This window comes from Xiphophorus maculatus, chromosome 23, assembly GCF_002775205.1.
Source record: "Xiphophorus maculatus strain JP 163 A chromosome 23, X_maculatus-5.0-male, whole genome shotgun sequence".
Taxonomy (NCBI): Eukaryota; Metazoa; Chordata; class Actinopteri; order Cyprinodontiformes; family Poeciliidae; genus Xiphophorus; species Xiphophorus maculatus.
This window is the reverse complement of record NC_036465.1, coordinates 15398473-15421884: the sequence shown is the minus strand read 5'-3', so window position 1 is coordinate 15421884 and position 23412 is coordinate 15398473. Positions and strand designations below refer to the sequence as shown.

General features: G+C 37.0%; 1 protein-coding gene across 1 annotated transcript; it reads left to right on the top strand.

Annotated features, from left to right (window-relative positions):
* The first annotated feature begins 1620 nt into the window (after nucleotides 1-1620).
* Nucleotides 1621-21418, top strand: LOC102220447 (neuronal acetylcholine receptor subunit alpha-3-like). Its single transcript, XM_005809825.2, has 7 exons — nucleotides 1621-1869; nucleotides 15855-15994; nucleotides 16075-16119; nucleotides 16755-16864; nucleotides 17124-17331; nucleotides 17970-18971; nucleotides 20052-21418. The coding sequence occupies exons 1-7, from the start codon at nucleotides 1812-1814 to the stop codon at nucleotides 20175-20177; spliced, it is 1689 nt and encodes a 562-aa protein (XP_005809882.1). The 5' UTR covers nucleotides 1621-1811; the 3' UTR covers nucleotides 20178-21418.
* The last annotated feature ends 1994 nt before the right edge of the window (nucleotides 21419-23412 follow it).

The following is a 23412-nucleotide window of genomic DNA, read 5'->3' as shown; positions in this document are numbered from 1 at the left end:
CTTCTTGTCTCCTGCTATTTCTAACATCATTGACCTTTTTTACACTCCACAGTCAGCTGCTAGATGTCTTTCTCTCTTTAATTTTACTGATTACACCTTCTATGTTTTGTGCCTTGCATTTTCCTGGGTTTTTTTTTTCATGCTGCAATGGATTTTTTCTTCAGAAACTCATAAAAAATATTTTGTGCGGTGACTAGTTCAATTTCTTCTTTGCTTCTTGACTGTAAACACGTACAGCTTCCAAAGCCAATGCCTGTTTCAGACACTCACAGCTACAAATGTACAACTTCTCTCTCAAACAGGGTGATAGAAAAATAAACACTTTTTGTCAGAGTTGCTAATCAATTGAACTGATTCACACTGCTTTGTACAGGCAATGGACTTGTTCATCACACAAACATATAAGTTTCTGTTTTCTGTGAAAACAGAAAACAAAATCAAGTGAAGTAAATTAATTGAGGGTTTCACTGACTGATTAAATGTGTCCTAAGCAGTGCTTTGCAATGTAATGAGACCATGAATATCATTTATTGAGATTTTATGTTATAGACAAAGGCAAAGTTGTACAAATCTTTTCAGGACAATTTTATTCTGAAAATGTGGTAATTGCATCATAATTTTGTGTTCTTCCCATCTGAACCACCTTTCACTACAGTTACAGCTGCTGACCTTATGAATATTGTCTTAAACATCTGAGCTTCTGTATACATCAATCTTCAATTCTTTCCTTCTGTCGTCCAGTCAACTAAAACCAGCTTCGCCGTGGATGCTGAAGAAAAACCTCGCCACATCATGATACAGACAGATGGTCCGACCTGTGACCGTCCGACATGACGTTCTTTACTAATTGTGTTCCTCCTAAAGCCTCTCAGTTTCCTACATTTTATTTAGGGCAAAGAGAATAAATCAAATGCTTGTTTGCAAAAACACCATCATTTTCCTTCCAATATTTGGGTTAGTCTACATGTAAAAAATTAAACACATAGGTTTGCTGTCAAAAAATGTGAAGAAGTTCAATGGGAAAAACTATGATGATGCTGATTTTTCTGCCAAAACATGAAAGCACATTGTACATTAAGAGTCCTGATGTTTACTTCTGTCCATTGCACTGTCAGCTTCCCTTCAAAGATGAGCCAGTATTTAATCTGGACTTGCCTCAATATTTTCACTGCTATTTCATGATGCACATCAATAGCTTTCCATTATATGAGATGAGCAGACTCTGCAACCCTTTTAAATTCTGTTATGGAGCAGCTAATGCTTTATGCCGCCTCAGCATTGTTGTGCCTACAAAATCAATTAAGTGACTAAATGGGCCAAACGCAGCTCGATGGTGAAAACACGGGATCATTTCGTTGTGCAGGTACTCAGTCATTGTAATACTTTCAGTCATTATTAATATTTTGTTTCCTTTTTGAAATTCTTATGTAAAAAGCACATCTGTTGTGCATTGAACACACAAATGCAGTATAATCATTGCCTTTAGGACAGCCCTCCAGACGAGCCTTAAGCTGTATATATGAAAAATAATTTCATTATTTCCTCGTCTCTGACTCGCTGTGAGTCAGGTCGCCAAGTTTACCCACAGGATGAGAGGGAGGGTGTGCTGTGAGCAGGAGCTGGGCACGGTGGAGGGGAGGCGGGACGAGGAGAAGTTGTCCATGTCGGCGCAGCGCACCATCCTCTACGCGTAAAGGAACGCAAAAGCGGAATCTTCAGGCTTCACAGACCGCTGCTGGTAAATGGACTGAAACCCGCTGTCCGAGAACTAATTCTATCCAATTAAGGCATCGCCAGGCTCAGATGTTTCGATGAATTTCTTCGGCAAACTACCAGCCTTCCTGCTGTTGGTGCTCCTCGCAGCGCAAGGTAAGAAGAGACTGAGCTCCTTATCCGATCGAGACGCAAACAAGTATTGCTGTTTATCTCACTTTTATTACATACTCGCCTAATTTTTTTTAAATCTTACTTTGTAAAAAACGTAACAAGTTAACTCTTCTGCGCTCTTACGCAAAAAATGAATGTTTTTATTTTACTCTGAATAAGCATACATGGATAAATAAGTTGGAATGTTTTCTTTTTTGGCAAAAGTTAACTTCAGCTCATGAGCCAAGTTGTACTGCATTTCTACATGGAGGCATTCTGACGATGACAAATAGCTCTGAAGCAAGTAAGTCACCCTGAAATTCCCCTGGGAGTTCAGGAGCGCAGAAGCAACACAACGAGGACAGGTTCTCATTTTAATATAAGATGTTCTGTCCCGTTTAGAAAGCATGCAGGTATTATTTTGTATTTTTAAATAAAATCATGAAACCTGGCAGCTCCAGGTTTGTTTATGTGGTGTTTCTCTAAGAGCTCTTGAAAGCTCATACATAAGGTCTAAAATGAAACTGGAACTGGGAGTAGTCTACCAAAAGAGGTGAACATCAAGATGACGAATATATTGTTACTTAAACATTTATTGCTTTCACATAAGACAAACGTCCATGTCCAAAATGATGACTGTTTTATATCTTAATATCTGTCCTGCTGGAGGCTAGTCTTTATAGCAGTTTTATAGGGACATGCCTTGCAAAACTATTCATGTCCTCTGGACACATTTTTAAACACTAACCTCATTGTGTTTCATTTGATAAATGAACAAAATTGTGTTGCACATAAAATACAGTGTGGATGAACATTCAGGTCTTTTTAGTCGATACTTTTTAAAATCACCTTTTGCAACATTTACAGCTGCAAGATACAGTATGTTTTAACCAGCTTTTCCTTTGGTTAAAAAAAGATCAGACACATTGCATGAAAAGGGTTTATAGACATCATTTTTCAAGTCTTCCCATTTGGTAGGACTGAACTTTGACTGGGCCATTTTGATATACCATTATTTGTGACTATAACTGTTCTATTGTTGCTCTGGCTTTTTGTTTAGGGTCTTTGTTCTGCTGGAAGGTGAGTTTCCATCTCAGACTCAGGTCTTCTTAAACCTCCAATATGTTTTATTCCTAGACTGCCTTATATTACATAAATATTTCCCTCAACTCTTATAAGCTTCCTTGACCCTGCTGGAAAAAATAGCATCATGTGATTCTTTTTCTAACAAAATTTATTATTATTCTTTTTATTATTATATGATTCATAGCTGTTCTGTTTGAAGATTTTTTTCACATGGACTCTGTGTCCCTGCAGTTACCCCAAAGCAAAGCAATGATTGAACTTCTTCAATTGCTGCTGACTGAAAAAGAGACATTCACATCTTTATAAGATGTACACACAATGTGTTGTTTTACTCCTGTTTTAAACGTCACCACAACCTCATTCTGGATGTGTTCGGTTTGCTCCGAACACATTTATTGTCGAACACGACAATAGAACATGCAAACAAATGAAGGCAGGTGCCTTGACTTGTCTGTCAGGAAGGGGTTACAAAGCCATTTTCAAAGCATTAAGACACCAACAGACCACAGTGAGAATCTTCACACAAATGGAGAAAAAATATGGAACAGTGGAGAGCCTTCCCAGGAGAGGCCAGCATGTCAAAACTTCTCAGAGAAAACATTCACGCTGGTTTAAAACTTATTAATATACTTTATGACTTTATGAATGACTTTAAACAGGCTGTTTATTTTTAATATTCTACAGCAATGCTGAATTAAAATGACTGAAAATTCTGAAAGAACAACTGGGTCAAGTTTTCCAAAGAGATAAAACACTCATTTGCAATTTTTGCAAAAACTCAATGGTGTCACGATCCTTACCTGAGTTTAGGTTTTCTTTTGTGTTTTGATCATTTTCTTGTTTTTTGTTTATGTTTGATAAGTCTTTCCTTATTCAGTTATTGTTTCAATGTTGGAAAGATGGCCATTTTAGTTAATTCCTTTAGTCTCTTATTGTGTTTTGTTCTTTGTACATTTGTATTTATTTCTCTTAGATGTGTGTTATTATTTTGCTCTTGATTTGTAGTTCCTCTTGAGCCTTAGTTCAGCTCCCTTTGTCTTAATTAGTTTCTCTTCCTCAGCTTCCCTGCTTTCATCCTTCAACAGCTGTATCACATATTTTTACATTTCTTACATAGGGCAATGTTGGTTTTCATAGGTTGTTTTCACTCATTTGACGTGTGTTTTTTTTTTCTACTATGCTTGATTAGAAACATTTAGGTACGACCGAAAAGATAAAACCTGAAGAAATCTGTAAACAGCAAATATTTCACAGAACTGTATGTTGTTTCTTTTGTATTGGTTACAAGAAAACAATTTCTCACCTATACTTGATCATATTTTCCTAGACATTCAGTGAGTTGTCAAGGGAAATAAGAAATAATATCCAGATGTCAGAACAAAATAATGTTTTAGAGTCACAAAGACTCTATAACGCTAATCAGATGTTACACTCCAACATGTTTCATCAGAGTCTCCCCAGAAGGAGAAACAAAACATGCTACTATCACAAACATAAACTTGTTGGGTTTCGTTCAACTTGAACTTTTCTTTAGTGAAACAAGACCAAGACTAACATTTTTAGTACAAGCAATTCATTTGGCAAACGCTTGGAGCAAAGAAAACCATAAAAGCACCAAATGATGAGTATGGTGGTTCGTCTGTAATGATGTGGTTCTGTTGTCTTGGGAACTTTCTAAAAGTGAAGGACATTATGAACACAGCATGGGCATTAAATAGAAATGTAGTTTTATTTTGCTAGAGAACTAAAAATGATAACTTAATAGGAATTGCTTTCATAATTTTGAAAAGGTAACTACAGATAAAATTAAAGATTCTTCTTTTATATTGATTTCACAGGAATTGTTAGGAGTGAGAACAATTAGTGCAAAATGTTGCAATTTAGTAAATAAAAATAATAATTTCTTAATTTATGATTTATCTTGAATAAAGGTAATGAAATAATGGTTGGATTTTTTCAAACATTTGAGTGCGAAATTATGGTACTACATTTTCTGATTACTTTTTTATAGGACTTTTTAACCTTGGCAGAAAAAAAGGACATTGCATTGCCAAGCCAAATGAAAGGCCCTATATGAAAATGTCAAGAGTAATTTTATGTAGGATGTGAGAATAAACCATCAATAAATTAGCTGGTGTTTCCTGAAAAATCATTAACTGCCTTTGATGCACAAATTAGAGAAACTTTAGGCTGCAGGCTGAGTTTTTACTTTGTACATATCATGTTTTACTTTATGCTATTCTGTTTGCTATATACATGACAACAACTCCACAGATCATATGGGCTGATTGTGGATTTTCAGAACGGGACAGATGTGTTATTTTTTTCAGTTTCACACATGATGTACTGAGTGTCAATGTCAGTGTAATTTTTTAGCTTCAAAGCCCTGCATGCGGCTGCAAGTCTGTTCCAGATGTGGTTCCTGCAGATCTCCCATTGGGAGCAGCATTAAGTGCTTCTGTGTGATCATGCCATGTCTGCTGTGTGAAAGTCAGTGTCTTCTCACATCCTGTAACCTGACACAGAGATGTAGTTGAAAGGAGGATTGGTTTCCTTTACAAAATCTGTGGGATAAACTCTCCCGACTTCCTCTTTCATACTCTTCTGTCATTCTCCTTAGCATTACAGATTTGCTGCAGCTTTGTCCTTGAACTTAGAGAATCTCAGAAGAAAGCAATGCCTTGAAAGTGTGACCATGTCAGTGTTCTCTGAGGAGAATAGATTTTGCTCAGGAGAGATTAAATATAGTTTTTCTCAGTAGAAGTTTTTAATTTGGCACTTTAATGGAAAAAAAGAAACAAATAGTATATTGTGTTGTTGCTTTGTCCTTTTACTCATAAACCTCTATTGTGTCATTTTCAATAGCAACTGTACATTCGGAGGAATTACTTCAAAATATCCACTGACATACATACTGTATACACATTCACTCCCAGTGGGGATGTGATTTGTGGGCTTCAAAAGGTATTGTCTCATTCTATCCAGGATCTGGTGATTTGTCCTCAAAACAGAGGAGATGCTGATCCGCGGTTCATGGGATTGGGGGTATTTTATTTAAAAATAGAATCTGACTGAAGTAGCTCAGAGGAAGGGACTAAGAGACTCGTTAAATACGGAGGTGTTTGTTGGAAATATGACATTCAAAACAAAGTTTCAGCCCGTGGGATAGATTGGCGGTGTGCATCTGCATATTCTAGGACAGGATGGGTTCCTTCAGGTCTGAAAGGGAGTGATTAGAGATAGACTACATAATGCATTTCCCTGCAGCTTCTCGCCTGCATCATCTCCAGCACAAAATAGCTGAGGGAGATGTTCAGCCACGCCTGCATTTTTCCTCATCTAATCCGCATTGTAGTTTCTGCTTGACCCCTTATCTCACTTCACTGTGCATTTTAATAGGCTGTGGCTGCATGTTAACAGTGCAAAGAGGATCTGCCTCCTCCGAACTAGCTGGGCCCCAGAGAGCAGGAGCTGCAGGTTGCTGATAATTAAAAAAAAAACACAACTCATTAGAAGTGAATGCTTTGTATCTGCTGCCTTGGTTGCAGTTCAAGAATCAGACGTATAGTTTTGTTAGCTCTGTAACGCTTATCAAAGCATTCTTGTATAGGGTTGTCTACTCACGTCCCACTATCACCTGCTATATTGGCTCCAAAGACTTAAATGCTCATCTGAGCTTTGCTGTGCACTACAGAAAAGCTCTCTGGTTTCGCTCCCAGAAGCAATATAGTTGCATTAAAGCCTGACAGGCAACCTGCGTGTATGTGTGTGTGTATGCTAGTGTGTAGCTGTGAGGCAGCTTGAGGATCCTCTTAACACGATTGTCATGTGATTATTGCAACCAAACGCTGGTGCACACATGGTGTGCCGCCATCGCAGGAAAACGATTTTTTCCACCTTCCTATGCTTAAACATCATGGTGTCCTCAGATTTAAAGACCCAAACTCACATCTTCTTCAAGACTGTCAAAATCCCCTGGGACACCCTGCTCTTTTATGCTGGGAATTGCATGGGGTACATTTCAGGATGGCAGTATGGCAGTAAAGAAAGTAAAAAGAAAGAGGGGTTTTTTTTCTAAATGAGATGCCTTAGATGGAAGAGAGGCCAAACTTTTCAGCTTCTGTTCCTTAAATAGCCAGTTAAAAACAGTTACTTTCTTTGCATATCAATCTTGCTGTCTGTGAATTTATTCCTGCAGAAAATCATTGTTTAAATTTCAGCTCTTGGTTAAAAAACCAAAAATGGTGAAACTCTCATCCTTTTGCATCTTCAGTCTTTTCCTGACTTGACTAACCTGACAAATTCTATGTACTCTTTAATCTTTAATTCAGAAAGATATAGATCAAATTTTTTAAAGGAGTTTTGTTTAAACTGTCTTCAGTTTTCTCAGTATTCACATAAATATTTGGTTCAAAAATATCTTCACCCGTGTGAAATTTGCATTTGCAACTAAACACTTAACACTAACACACACACACACACACTCCCCCCCCCACACACATACATATATATATATATATATATATATATATATATATATATATATATATATATATATATATATATATATATATATATATATATATATATATATATTGTTCTTATGATGGTTGTGAGAACTCCTGTTGAGTTCAGAGAATAGCGATGTTTAAATTCTCATATCTCAAAATCACAAGCTAATTATCTTATTAGCCTGATATTATAAGTACATTTTCTAAGATAATGTGGTAATTTGTGTTATTTAATCTTTGTGTAACAAAGCTTGTCCTCTTGTGATAAGATCATAATTACATTCTGCTCTCAAGAAACCAAATGTCTCACTCTTAGAAGTGGTTGGCAGATTGATAAATGAAGCAACTGATGGAAAATGAAGGAAATGTTAAAAGGGAGCAGAAATGGTAATGAGTAACATAAAGTTGAAGAACAACAGATCTATGGATGATCTTTTTCTTTTCTTTGACTCAAAAGATCTAAGGCTTCCAAGCACTTGGAAAAGTAAAAAAAATAAATAAATTTGATGCAATCAAGTGAAACAGGATCACAAAATCCTGAGTCTGCATATGAACCCTGTGATATTTTTGTCTCTGTGATGAAACATAATAACTATCATAAAAAAACAGCAAAAGACTAAAATGAATAAATCACCACAATATTCTGAGCTAAAGATCCACTGGCTTTGCACATAGACTGACTGCATATTTTGCCTATTCTTCTTTGCAAAATGCACAGGTGGGAGTCTATTTAACAATTAAGCAATTTGGAGGCAGATGAACTGGATTTTGAAGGAGTATCATTTAAGAATTCATGGATATTAAATTCAAAACTCAAAGCAAATTAAAGTTTGTGGGTGTATTGTGTTCTATTCAGGAGGAGACTCTCGACATGTGTACAGCAAAGTGGAAAAAATAGGAAAAGAAAGAATTTCAGAGACATTGAAAGGATTATACAACAAAGACATCTTCATCCCTGAAGATCTAAAAACAGGAGCAAACTTTTGTATTTTCTGTGACTTTGAGACACATGTTCTCAACATCTTCCGTGAGTCCTGATTCAGTCAGTGTGACTGACAGATGTGATGGATAAGCCTGATCCATCGTCTCTCGAAGACACATATGAGATGTACTGATTCCCCGCTGGTATTTCTGTGGCTCTGTAGCTGAGGGTTAAATATTTGAAACAGGCTTCTGGCACGTTACTGAAAAAATCTACTTAATTTGGCTTACCCGCTTCATAATGTCTCAAAGTTTTAAGGTTAACATAAACAGTTGAATTTTACAATATGTCTACCCTTTCTTTTATTTGCAAAACAGATGAGCTGTCAGTCTTTATAAATGACAGTGCTGATTTCTTCTTCTTGTCCTTCCAGAAAAATAAAACAATTACAAACTTGAGAATCAGTGCTAGGAAAGCACATTTTAAACTCAAATTACAGCCATTATCTGAAAAACAGTAATTTAAAAAAAAGGATAATTATGTTATTTTTTTCAGAGTTTAAATTGACTGGATCAGTTCACAGAGTTACTATCTAATCCTTTATGTTAAAAACAACACAGGTTGAGAAAAATATCTGCAAAAATGTCAATAAAGATGTTTTAAAATAAATTAAAGAAAATATATATATATATATATATATTTTCCTTTTAAAAGCATTCCACAGGATGAACAGTTGAATTGCAGGAATAATGGCATTAAAAGGCAGCTGTGCTCACAATCATACAATTCACTTGGCCACATATTCATCAAGCTCTCCTATATGAAGAGTTTCGTACTGCAGCTCGCGCTCATTTGCATGGTCATGGCTAATGCAGTAATCACTGTGGACCCTCTTTTGCGTCACTGAGCGTGTCAAAGTCAGGCCATCAAATCCCCTGGAGAGGAGACCCATGCTATCTGGCTGTTCTCTGCATGTTTCTGCTGTCAATTTTCTCCTCCTATCTCCTCATGCCACTGCCTCCCTCTCTCGTTGTATCTCCTCTCCATTTACTCTCACTCTCTGTCAGTGGTGTATTTTTGGAGGGTAATTAGTTCCTTCAGACTGTCCACCACAGGCTCCCAGGCTCATCCTGTTAAGCGCATGTCTGATCAAAGAGTCTCCCACAGGCCGTGGGCCTTTCTGCAGCTCGCTCCTCCTGAAGCCACAAGAGAAACTAACACACTCACTTGCTAAGTCTCAATCAGTGTTGCTTTTCCTTAAAGATAAATGCTTGATTGTTTGGTTTGGCTCCATCCGTGCCAGAACCAAGACTTTTCAATTTGACATCATAAAGACGGGGAAGGAAAACAAGAAAAACTCAGAAGGTTTTGTCATTTGAAATGTGACTCAGGCTAATTTCATGTGATTTTCATCAACAGAAACAAAAACAGTTCTGATCAAAATGATAAAGTGTTGAAATCTGAGCTGTTAAAAGTGAAGATAAGGATGATTATGACAAAGAAATGTTTGACAGTCTGCCTCCTGCAAAATTAATAAATTAATAACGTAGCTCACTAATCACCGACAGAATATTGTGAAAGTCATAAAGCGTCAGCATAAAATGTAATTTTGTGTTTCAGTGTAACATCACCTACAATACCTACAGTGAGCTAACTAACATCAGACAGCTTCAGTTTAAATTATGTAAGAAACAACTAACACTCTTCATGACACCTGAGGTGCCAAAGAATAATAGAACAATTTACATATTAAAATTATTGTGACATACATATTAAATTTCAATCTCTTACCGTTTTAAAAGACTCAACTGATGTTATAAAATATTTCACACTATAAAATAGCACAAGCCAAGTATTTTCAAGTACGGTAAGTCTAAATTCAAAACACTGATTATTTATACAACATTGCAGCGTTTTCTGCCTTGCTAATGTTGTTTACTTGTGAAATTAATTGTTTTTATTTATCTGGTACTGTGGTTCACTGAATTTGATCTCATGCTCAGTTACGATTCTGTACACTTTTTGTTGAACATGTCAAAAAATAATCATGTTATAAGCATTGTTGCATCGCTATGAAGATGCTCTGTCTGCATTTTTGAAAATTCACTTTTCTCCACATGCTAAATGCTTAGAGTAGCAGGGTAAAAAGGACTCTGCCTTATTTTCTCATTAGTTTAGCTTATTCTTTGATTACTTAGAGGGCTCTTAGACTACACATGTATTTATTCATGCATGAGCAGGTTTCAAATGCTTGGTTTTGAATTACCCACTGCACACACTTACGCCTTACTTTACATATCATGGACATGTTGCAAGCAGGAGAGGTTACACACGATCATCTGAAGGGTAAAGGAGAGAAGAGGTTATATTTAACACTCTTAAGCCTAGAATACTTAAGATTGTCCATGAAAAAAAAAAAAAAACAAGTACAGGGAATTAGGGGAGTTACTGTTCCAAGAGAGGATTTATTTAACTTTTTCTATGCAACAAAGAACAAAAGGTCCAATTAATTGACTGATTATAATTGCCCTGGATTTCCCTCAGCCAATTACAGGCTTTACCAAGGTTCTGGCGCAGCAGCAAATCAGCAAGCAGTGGGCAGTTTTTAAGGTACCAAGAGCTGAAGTTACACAAGTGTCTCCAGAGAAACGTCATTTTATTAAGGTTTTAAGGAGCAGCTCGCCTCAGTCAGTGACCTGAGGAAACTTATAGACTTTACAGCAGCACAGTAATGAGATGTTAGTGGTTTTAGTTCCCTTTGTTCAAACAATTTTTATTTTTCAGTTTTTAAAATTAGTGACTAATACATCTATTACACAAGGTTTGCTGAAAGTAGTGGTCTACAAAGAGCTGCAGTGCCAGTCAGAAAGGTGATTATTGCGGGCATCTCATAACAATTTTGGCTTTTTTTTCTTTTTTTTTACCCCTCCAGGTGGTCTTTTGTGGGCTCTAGTGTCCCTTATATGATAGTGGGCTGACAGGAAACGGGGAAGGAGAGGGGGGAAGACATGCGGCAAATGTCGTCGGGTCCGGGAGTCGAACGGCCGCGTCGAGGACTCAAGGCCTCCAAATACGGGTTGCGCTAACCGCTATGCCACCACGGCACGCCCAGGCTTTTGAAGTAACTTATTTCTGAAGGGTTTCTGAAAAGTTACATTTTATGATTAAAAATATGGCTCCAGCTACACAAGCTTTACAAACTCGGCCAAGAAAAGTGAAGATTCTGCCAGAATTATATCTGACGCTTGTTTGATAAATGTAATCTTGGGTGTGACTAAAGGAAGATCCACCATAACTTCAAACTTGTGCATTGAATTCTTATTTTTTAAGTGCTTTGAAAATGTTAAAATTAGGGTGATGCCCTTTCAACTTCAAAGACTTGGAGTTCATCACCAAGATAAATCATCATGGATGCATTCAAAAACCAGGTCAGAAATTATTTTAGATTTTTGAGAAGGAAAAATCACTTAAATAGATATACTTATTTTCAAAACTGATGCTCCTTTTACATTGTTTTATTAGCCCTTTAAAAGATGCCTGTCTCATTACTTATCACAAACAAACTCCTTTGTTGAATGAAAATCAAATCAAATTTTACACCAGATAAAATTTGCTTGTTAAATTAGTGATATCAAACAGCTACTGCAAATTCTGCTGTTTGATGCAGAACCATTGGGTTCTACTTTCGTCCTTTATGTTGGACTGCATATTGCCTGCAGTCATGTGATCTTATTATTTGGTTTGCTCAGACATCATAATGAAACTGCCCCCCCTGAGGTGAGCTGAGGCTTGTTGTAACATCAGAGCTGCAGTGTTGTTGTTATCAGACCCAGCTAGATCCCTGCAGATTTACACAAGCTCATCTCTTAATGGACTTTTCCTGCTCCGGCAAGTCAGTCAGTTTTTGAGAACATGAACAATTGAACTGATTCAGGATGTCTGGAAGATGTTCATCACGATACTCTCATTAGACATGCTTACGACTTTACTGTATGAACAGCGGATATTACATTTATTTCAATACAAAGGTTCCTCTAACATTGTACAGATTTGATTAAAGTGAACTTCTTCAGACAACCCAGTTTTATCTGAGAATGCTTTGGTAAACATCAGCCATATGAGAAGAATAATAAACCCAACACTGCTGGGAATAAGACACCAACCAATAAGCCAACTACACAAAAAAGACTGTTTTTGTTATATTTTATACTATTCATGACAAAAGATCTTAACTGCAATTGTATTGATGTTAAAAAAATCTGGCTACACCTTTACTTAGTTGACATTTAAGACTTTTATTTTTAATTATAGCTAATACTTTCTTAAAAAACTAATAGTACAAGCTGAAGAACTTTCAGTATATTAGTATGAAACATGATGCACAATATAAAATTGTGCAGAAAAAAGCACAATAGGTAAATGAGAATATTAAAATGAAGCTTTTTTTGATTTGTGGAGCATAAATGGACTCAATGATATATTTATGTTTTATTTAGTTGTATAAAAATCTCCTTTGGTGACTGTTTATATCTCTGCAAATCAAATCTGTCCTCCTTATCTTTTTTATTTAAAAAAGTTAATCTCTTAACTGACTCACGCAGCGAATAAAGAGCCTGTTTTTTTGATGGTTTCATGTTGTGAAAGCCTTCAATAATATGCACATCTCTACTTGACTTGAAAGCTGTGATGTGAAATTTAGGTTTAGATTTTCAACGTGTTTGTTTCTTACACGCATCAGCGATTGTGTTGTTCAAAGACACAAAAAAGGTAAACAGCTGGTATTCAGTGTTGAGTTTAGAGAACATAACCAAGGAGTAATGAACATATTATAAAAGGTGATTAGATCAGATTATCTTAAAGTAAAAGTTGGAGGTCAGAGAAGCCTTAGCAAACCTGTCTCCAGTGTTTATAACTTTTCTCCAGTGGCGTGACTGCATGCTGTCCCAAGTGAGGCGACATTTTCTGCTCAGACAGACGTCTGTGTGCCACCACAAGCATTATGTGTGGCAGTTCTTCACAATCTGATCTTCGGCTCAGTCTTCCTTACACACCTCTGCAGAGGCTGTTTTTCCTGCGTTGATTGAAATCCTCTACTGATAGAGATGGGCAGCTCAGCAGCGAAATGTTCTGTCAACATCCTGCAAGAAAAGAGAGAGAACAGACCTTTTTCTGCCAAGGTTTTAAATGCAAACACATAACAGTAGAAGAGACTGTTTGGCAAAGCTTAAAATAAGAACTACGTTAATTGAGCTCAATTTTTATACTTGCTTAGGTTTTTGTCAGATTTTAAATAAAGTCATTATTAACCTATCATTTGAATTTCATAAATTATCATAAGTCCTAACATGGTCAATATGTTCTAATGCACAAGTAGCTACTGCAAATAAAAGGATCTATTTGTTATAGCGTACAAGCTGTTCAGTTTCTCCTAAAATAAACTGAAACAGCTGCAGTTTGGACACGAATGGTTAGAGTGTATGACTATTGTCATTACTGCAGTATAGTAAATCATAGATTTTACTGACTGACTGTTTCAAGAGGAAGATGAAGTAAAGATAAGGTATTTTCAGTGGTTTTGTTGAGAAATTTTGAGTAACAAACAAGGAATCTCTCTTGTAGAATGTTGTGTTTTTCACACAGACTCTTTATAACCTTTATTTACCAAAAGCAGCAAGCTCAGCACCTTGGCTGCTAAGAGAAGAAACATTCCCCACCTGCACTGGCCTCTTTACCGTCTCCTTCTCATTTCATGTTTTATCGCTTGTTATTAAAATGTCTTGAGAAAGTATGGGTATTATGCTATAGGAATAAACTGGAATCGATCTGATTTGACTGAGTAAGAAAAGGCTGCTGAAGACTTCATGGAGCTCAACTTATGCTCTGACTTTCCAATGATATTATTACATACAGTACATTTGAAAAAAGATATTTGCATACATGGGGTGAAAAGACAATTGTTTCCATTCTCACTCTCGGACATTAAATCAGATTAAACATTTCATTTTTAGGTCAGTTCGGGTTACCATTTTTAAAATTTTCTAAATGTGAGAATAGTAGTTTTGCATATATTTAGTAGATTTTTAGGAATTACCTATTAAACTACAGATTCATTCAAACATTTTTGCTACCCTTCTGCAAGCTTCTGAGTCAGGTTTCTTGGCACAACTTTTGAGCTTGGACCAAAAGTTCTATCTAACTGAAATCACGTTTTTTAAAATGGACTCATCAAAACTACCTTTTGGTTCTTTAGCTACTTTGAAAATAATTTGGTGGAACAGTAAGGGTCATTGTCCATTGGAGGAGCCATTTGTCCCTAAGCCTCACCTTCCTGGCTTTTATTGAGATGTTTCTTCAGTATTTCTCATATCACATTGTTTCCCTTATGATGGCATCATCAGTTTGCACCGGTGTTATTCCTTGGTCATGATGGATAAAAAAAATATAATTTTAACAGAACACAGGAAATGTCTTTAAAAATCACAGTCTTTGTTCCTGGATGTATTTGTTTGCTGTAATCTGTTGTTTTTTTTATGTTGTTTTTGGCTTTTTCCGTCCTGACTGGCCTTTCAGGTCATTTCGTTGTAAAAACACTCTCTATAGGTCTTTTTGCTTTCTTTTGGCATTGAAACAGACATCCTCATCAGGACTTTGCCAAGTTGTTTAAAGGCCTGTTAGTCTTAGAGTAAGTAAGCTTTTGCTTCTGAATTTTCAAATGACGATGAAAAAAGTGATGAAGTAAAGTTTAAAGGAAACAAGAAGGATTTTATTTATCCTATAAACAATACTAGTCTGATTTAATGGAAAGGTTTGTTTCACCTTATACATTACAGCTAAATATTTGGATTTCATTGCACTCCTTCTTTAGTTGGTCCTGGTCCATGCCCTGAACTTATCATTAAAAATACATTAAGATTATGGTAAAGATTTTCTGTAAGGAAGTTTTGTTAACTTTTAGTCAGAGTTTTACGAGGAGATACCGTCAATATGGTTGACATTTCACTGTCTCTGACAGAGACGACTATTTTAGTTTGTGATAAATAAAACAATCTTGTGTTTCTGTTGTATTTGTTTTTATTTAACTCTTAAAATAACATCAGAAGACAAAGAAATATAGAGATTTTATAAGGACTTCAACATCATCAACCACCATATTTGTATAAAATTTTCATCAGCTTCTGCTTGTTTGTTACTGTCTCATATTGGGACATATAGCCTTGATGTGAGAAAAACATTAATCTTTGACTCCCTATAATAACTTTCTGTTTGCAGACTCTGAAAATAAATCTGTTTGGAGGGGTGACCTTTCTGCAGTATTAGTGTCAAGTTTAATTTACTTGCACTGATAATCAAAGACAGCTCCACAAAGCCCCAGTTTAACTCAGTCAATGTAAAGTGGCAGTTTTTTTTTTGCCATTTTTGCTAATCTTCTATTAATTTTTTTCAACGTCGTCTCCCTCTGTTTTTTCCAGGCTGCTTCTCATCCAAGGCAGAGGACAGATTATTCCGAAGGTTGTTCCGAAGATACAACCAGTTCATCCGACCTGTGGAGAATGTGTCTGATCCAGTTACGGTGGAGTTTGAAGTGTCCATATCACAGCTTGTTAAAGTGGTGAGAACACAGAATCATCCATCCATCGGCTCTTTTATCTATCATAAATTATTTGTTCAGCATTTATATTCTTTCTATAGGATGAGGTGAATCAAATTATGGAAACTAACCTGTGGCTGAGACATGTAAGTGCTGCTGTGTTTTTTATTTGCAATGTATTGTGCTGTTTGAGTTTCATCAGCATGTCAAGTAGGGCTGTAGCGATACACTAATCTCACGATACAATGCGATATGTGGCATTCTGCTCACAATACAATTTGATACATTTTTAAGATTTTCTGAAAGATTTTAGAGGGACAGAGTGATTTTGGTGACATTTTGTGGCTGTTCCATAGACTTGGATTGAATTAATTGAACTGATGGTTTAATACTGGTGTAATAAATGTTGTTTTTGTTATAGGTTTGCTTTGTTTAAATGTTAATTGTGTGACTTTGTGTATTTGGTTATGGAGAAAAGGAACCTTTTTTGTCTTATTCACATATATAATGCAATTTATCTATTTCATTTCATTATTTAATTAATTGTTACAGGTTGTTTCATTATAGGTCATTTTTTATGTACATGTGCAGCTGGGTAAAAAATGTCACATGTGATAGCTGTCATTTAATTCATGTGTATTTGACATAAAACTCAAAGTAGGATTTAATGTACGGATGAAAAATCGATATGTTCTGAGGAAATAAAATATCGATAAATATTGTAGAATAGAAAAACTTACACAGCCCTAATGTCAAGTGTTTCTGTTTTACTATCCTTCAGGTTTGGAACGACTATAAACTGAGATGGACCCCTGTTGAATTCGATGGCATCGAGTACATACGAGTTCCATCCAACAAAATCTGGAGACCGGATATTGTCTTATACAACAAGTATGTTTTGATAAACAGATGATAGGAGGTATACTTTTTTGTTAAATCATGTCTGTTTGAAATTCTGCTATAAAAATAAGTCTTAAATACAGACCAATAAAAAACATCAGAATAAAAACAGACGTTAAGTATTGCACATTTTTTGTTTGAGACTGGATGGTATTTTTTCTTACTTATGTTTGCTACAATGTGAGTTGTTGGCTCAAAATCCTCTGACGTTTAGAGGAAATGTCATAACATTAGAAATGTTCTCCCACAGTGCTGTTGGTGACTTCCTTGTAGAGGACAAGACCAAAGCTTTGCTGAAGTTTGATGGCACCATCACTTGGGTCCCCCCAGCTATATTCAAATCCTCCTGCCCAATGGACATCACTTACTTCCCCTTTGACTACCAGAACTGCTCGATGAAGTTTGGGTCCTGGACCTATGACAAAGCGAAGATCGACTTGGTGCTCATTGGCTCAAAGGTCAGAAATTAAAAAAGAAAAAAAAATCTTGGATATATAGTATATATATTCTATTATGTTTTTATACATACTTTTTAGTCAATATTTTTCTACTAGCATTAAAAATGTAGCTCATGTGATTGTATAAATGGAAAAATCCCACCCATGTAAGTGAAAAATAGAGCTATACCAGGTTATAACATACAACTTCTGTTGCTTTAACAATATACTTTTCATGTTATTACAGAAGCATCTCATGTTATACATAATATACATATTTATCACATTCTACCAAAACATTCTTTAAAATATTGATTTTACAATCTATTACATAATATTAAATTGTACAAACATGAAATAATATTGCTGTACAATTCAGCTTTTACACTGTTAGAAAATAATAAGTGTCTACCTTACGAAGATGTTAATGATGCAGATCAATAACAGAGAAAATTTCTTGTCTATTGGAACCGATTGAGTTTGATTTTGTGTTGACACATGGAGAGATTTTGTTGTTATTCAGCAAATTTGACATGACACTTTCTATTGTATCAATATTTGTTTATTTCCGACACATATGTAACACAAAAATGCTCTTGAATTGTTAAATATTGCCACATTTCTAATATAGAGCTTCTTTTTAAATGTATATTTTCCAGGTGAACCTGAAAGACTTCTGGGAAAGTGGGGAGTGGGAGATTATTGATGCACCTGGATACAAACATGACATTAAGTATAACTGCTGTGAAGAAATCTACCCAGACATCACCTACTCCTTCTACATCCGTCGCCTGCCTCTTTTCTACACAATTAACCTCATTATCCCTTGCCTCCTCATCTCCTTCCTCACGGTGCTGGTTTTCTATCTCCCGTCAGACTGCGGGGAGAAGGTCACCCTGTGCATCTCCGTCCTGCTCTCCCTCACTGTGTTCCTGCTGGTCATCACTGAAACCATCCCCTCCACGTCGCTCGTCATCCCGCTGATTGGAGAGTATCTTCTCTTTACCATGATTTTTGTAACTCTGAGTATTGTCATTACTGTCTTTGTGCTGAATGTGCACTACCGTACTCCAATGACTCACACGATGCCGGAGTGGGTGAGGATGGTGTTCCTCGGGGTGCTGCCCAGAGTGATGCTGATGAGACGGCCGATTGACCAGGGCTGCTCATCACCCGCCAGAATTACAGGAGCGACAGGAGGAGGAGTCACCGGCGGAGGTATTAAAAAGAGAAAGACCAGCATAGGAGGAGGAAGCAGCTCTGGAAGTGTTGGAGGCATAACTGGAGGCGTGGCATGCCCACCGCTGGATAGTGGCTCAGGGGCAGGTGGGACGTCTTCAGCTGGTGGCTCCATGAACTGTGTGGAGTATGGCGACGTGACCCGTGACCTTAACCGCGACATGACTAGGAGGTGTCCCTACAGAGGCAAGGAGGTGCCAACTCCTGTTCCTCCACCGATGGTTCCTCCACCTCCTCCCCAGGCAAACCCGGCTCAGGGGCCTCCAGAGTCAGAGCCACCAAAAGCGCCGAGGCCTTTGAACGCCTCGTCGCCTGTCAGTGCGGTCGTTGCTTTTTCTGTGGTGTCGCCGGAGATCAAGCAGGCCATTGAGAGCGTGAAATACATCGCAGAGAACATGAGGACACGCAACAAAGCCAAGGAGGTACATAAGCAAGCATTTAGTTCGGCATGTGTGTTGATTATTTATATTAGTATTAAGTTTCTAATCCAAATTAGATTCAAAATTTCTCTCTGGAGAAGACCTAATAATGCCGTAAAATTAGTATGCAGTGGCTGCCTGTTAAGTTGTGTGGAGTGGGAACAGGCCTCTGGGCGATGACTGAAAGTTGATGCTTTAAAGTGATGCTGCACAGATTTCATGTAAGAAAACAAGTGTAGATAGAAAAAACAAGCGTTGAACTTTCAGCACTGAAAAGAAAAAAACTAATCACCTAATCTATCACATACAAGTAAATTAATAAAATCTCTCCTTTTGCTATATTGTTATCCAATAAACTGAACTGTTATCATTGAAACTTGCAGTATATGAATTCACAAATGCACTGATTTAATGTCCTTAATCTTTTTTATATTGTTTTGGGACCAAGAATCTTCACATTTAAGAGACAAAGTTTTGTTCTCACAGTTTGGACAGCAAATGCCTGTTCATACAAAAGTGTGTGTTACTTCTGCGTGGTTAGTAAAATTATACTTTTCTTTGTAAACACTGTAGAAAGCATTTTCCCTCTGCTATATTTGGACTTTAAAGCTGCTTGTTTGTTCCAGAAGCAGGGTTTTGTGCAAGTCGTCCTCACATTCTGGATAGTCCTGATATCTTTGTTGCGTTGCCTCCATCCTTCCTCAGCAACGCGCATCTTTCTTCGAGGCTTGAAGAATAGTTAAACTGCTTCCTCAAAATGCATAATAGCATTATGGTCACTGGATAATCATAATCTTATTTTGCACACCTGAAAGACCAGATATAGCACCAGGAAAATGTGCTTGGCTCTAAAACGCTTTCCAACTAACAAACAACCTAAAAAGTAAAGATATTCCACAAATATTTTTTGTATTTGATATTTTCTGTTGCCAACACTTTCTCCGCAAGCCTTTTATTAACCTTGAGGTAGTTTTTTGAATTTACCTCACATGTTTTTTGGAAGTAAACTTTTTTCTTGACTGCACTTGCTTTAAGATTCTAGTTTCCACACATTGCATAATGTCCTTTCTGTTCTCTCTTCAGGTGGAGGATGACTGGAAGTACGTTGCCATGGTCATCGACAGGATTTTCCTGTGGGTTTTTGTGACAGTGTGTGTGCTGGGAACTCTGGGACTTTTCCTCCAGCCACTTATAAGCTTCCTAAAATGAAGAACTTGTCTTGCCTCTCTTTCCCCCCAACCCCCGCTTTACTTGTCTTACTGACAATTTCTTTACACCTTACTTGAGTTACTCTAGAAAATACACTGCATTTAGCAGTGTCAAATCAAGCACAAGACCATTGTTGTTCCCTTTTTTAGGCATTTGTCACTTCCTCTCTCTGTGTCTGGGGTGCCATCATCAACCATCCTATTTAGCTCTCTTCTGTAGATTTCCCTAGACTGAAACACATCTCTTTATTCCTCATCTATTTGCCCTTTCAGCTGCAAGTTCAATTCTATAGCAATGCTGGTATCTTGTCTCCTTCCCAGTATCACATATTTTCTGAAGCCTGGTTTTCTCGTCATCTCCCTCCTGTTTATTCTTTACCTCTCCAGTGTTTTACTTTGAGCTCCCACTGGAGGCATCTTTCCACTGTCACTCCTCGGAGCAGCAGCTTAGATATCAGTTTCCAAGAACTCTTTGGTAACACATTTCAGCAAAAAGACGAAGAAGAAAATTACTTCTTCTGAATTACTTTGCAGTAGTTAGTTGTTGTAGGCCAGTTTAGTCACAATCTGGATTGGACACAATCTGGTCCAATGATGACACTGAGTTGGGAATTATAGCACAAAATGCTCTCTTCTAGATATGATAATGACATAGATATGTTTTCTGGTAGAAGATAATGACCTGTTTATCTATGTTTTCCTTGTAGAGAAAAACAAAAGCATAGTGCATGCTGGCCTTTAGCCTTTAACGATGACATGTTTTCCAGTATATTTATATGCACAGGAAATGAATTCAGGACAGGAGTTTGCAATGTATGGAGGCACTTTTAACCACAAAATGTACAATTAAACCTGTAAAATGACTTGAAACAGTAAAAATGTTTAATACAAATTATTATAATCAGTAACATTTTATGTTTTTGGTTTTCATTATTGTATTTCCTGTTTTTTCAATCTTTTTTGTTATATTCAAATAGCATGTACAGCTCGTAAAGCTGCTGAATCTTTTGTTTTGTGAATCTGCTGTGGCGCTTTTTTTTCCAGGTCTATGCCCAAAATATCTTCAGACAGAAAGAAACATACGACCAACTTAATATGAAATATTATAGTTTTCAATCTTCTTCTGCAGATGGTTGCAAGGTGTTTTTGATTCGTAGAAGTTTTCTTTATAACATATTTGATCTCAGTACCTGCAAGCTGGACTCCCTCATAAAAATTTTCTTCTGAATTTCCAAACTAGAATCACTTTGTCTTTTTATTTTTAAAGTTTTTTTTGTTTTTAGGCTCTTGTGGCCTTTAACATATGTGAGACAGTAAAGCGGGTAGAGAGGAAGAACATAGGGCAAAGGTCATCGAATCTGTGACGGTCGTGTTGAGGAATAAGGCCTTGATACATGGGTTGCACTGTAACTCGCGCACCACGCTGTGCCTGAAGTGTCTGCTTTGTTTTATCAATGTAGAAATTGTGACATATTTAAACACTTACTCATTGAGTTTGAAATTATGTATCTGTCGTAACAAACATATTTTCAGAATGTAATGTAAATTAGCATATTCAAATGATTATTGTAGGAACTTCTGTGGAAGTGTTTCCAGAAAAGAAAGAAAAGAGGTAAGTTAATTGTGGCATATAAGAGACACACAATCAAATGAACTATTGTGCATCCAGAAGATGCTTTATTCTTCAACTACAGACATTTAAAGGTCACTCGTGAGACTAAATGTGGCTGTCATCTCTAACAGGTATGTACACACGAATGTGTTCAATGTTTAGAGTAGCCACAGCTCAACATCTCAGTAAAATAGAGTCACTGTGGCTTTGAGTAGCCCATCTCATGCCCAACAGTTCAGTTTAATCCCTACTTGAGTCAGTGAGCATGCACATATGTGTTCCTGCACATGTGTTTGTTGGAGAGGAGAACAAAAAAGGGTGCACGTGTCTCCGGAAGATGTAAGAGTAATCAAGCGGGTTGAGATGGTGACAGAGCTAAAGCATGCGAGTTCCTGTGTGTGCCTGGTAGCATGAGTCTCACTGAAGTTGGATTAAGGGATGGATGGAGGCTGAATATGGAGATGAAGGGGGAGCTGTGGTACAGACACACAGAGTAACCAATCTGTCTCAGTCTTCAGCCTGACAGTCACATCATCTGCTGCCTGTGACAGATTGAGGATGTCAATTAAAGATCCACTGGCTTTTCAATCTATATTTGGACTGTAGCTGTTTGATGCGTGGAACACTAACAGGCTCTAGTCACTGCAATGCCTCTCAAACTAATAACATAGAGAGTGAAAAAGTAAACAAGCGGGACATTGCTATGCTCTTTTATCCCTCTTCTGATGATTAACCCTCCTATTGCTTCATGACAACTTTTTTACTTTGATTTCAGCAACAGAACAGAAGAAAGACTCAGAAATCAGCAACTTCAAGGCAGCTTGGGCCACTTAATCTGAATTCGAAATGGTTTTCCTTTCATATTTTCAAAGCAGGCAGATCTTTGATTCATTGTACTTCAAGTGCTTGGTGGCAGTCAGGTCATATCAGAGTGCTGCTCAGCTCTGGGTGATAAATTCAGGGATTATACATTATTGAGACCATCACATGGATGAATATTTTACATGATTCGTTGCAGCTAACTCTTGACTGTTGGAATCCAGCTCACGGATGGCAGACCTTCCTGGACCGAGGACAGTTCCTTACTGTACAGCTTCTCTTTATATCTGTCTCTTTCCTCATACTTCTTGCCCTTTACTTGAAAGTTTTTTTTAACCTGTGCACATGTTAAAGACACTCGTGGTTGAATTACAGGATGAGACAGGGTCACTGCACCGCAGAGAGGCGGATGGTGAGCTAGGCTGCTCTTTTCAGCCACTGGGTACAGAATGGTATATGCTTGCAGTCAGTGGACCGTGGATAAGCAAAGGAGACTCGGAGCTAAATAATTCATTCCAATGGGAGCCTTCAAAACACATGCATGCACAGATAAAGGGTATTCTACTTCTCAAAACTAGCTACTACTTGCACTAGATCACTGTCCACACGTACCCATAGAGAGCAAGTTTCTAATTTTATCCTTGGTTAATATTTATAGATGTGGTGAAGAACCATTGATCTGGAACAATAACAATAGCTTCTTGAGTTTTCTTGGTCAAGAAATTGATAAAAAGTTTTAGCTTTTATTTTAGGTACATATATTAATCAAAGTTTAATTACTAAAAATATACATTTTATACTATTG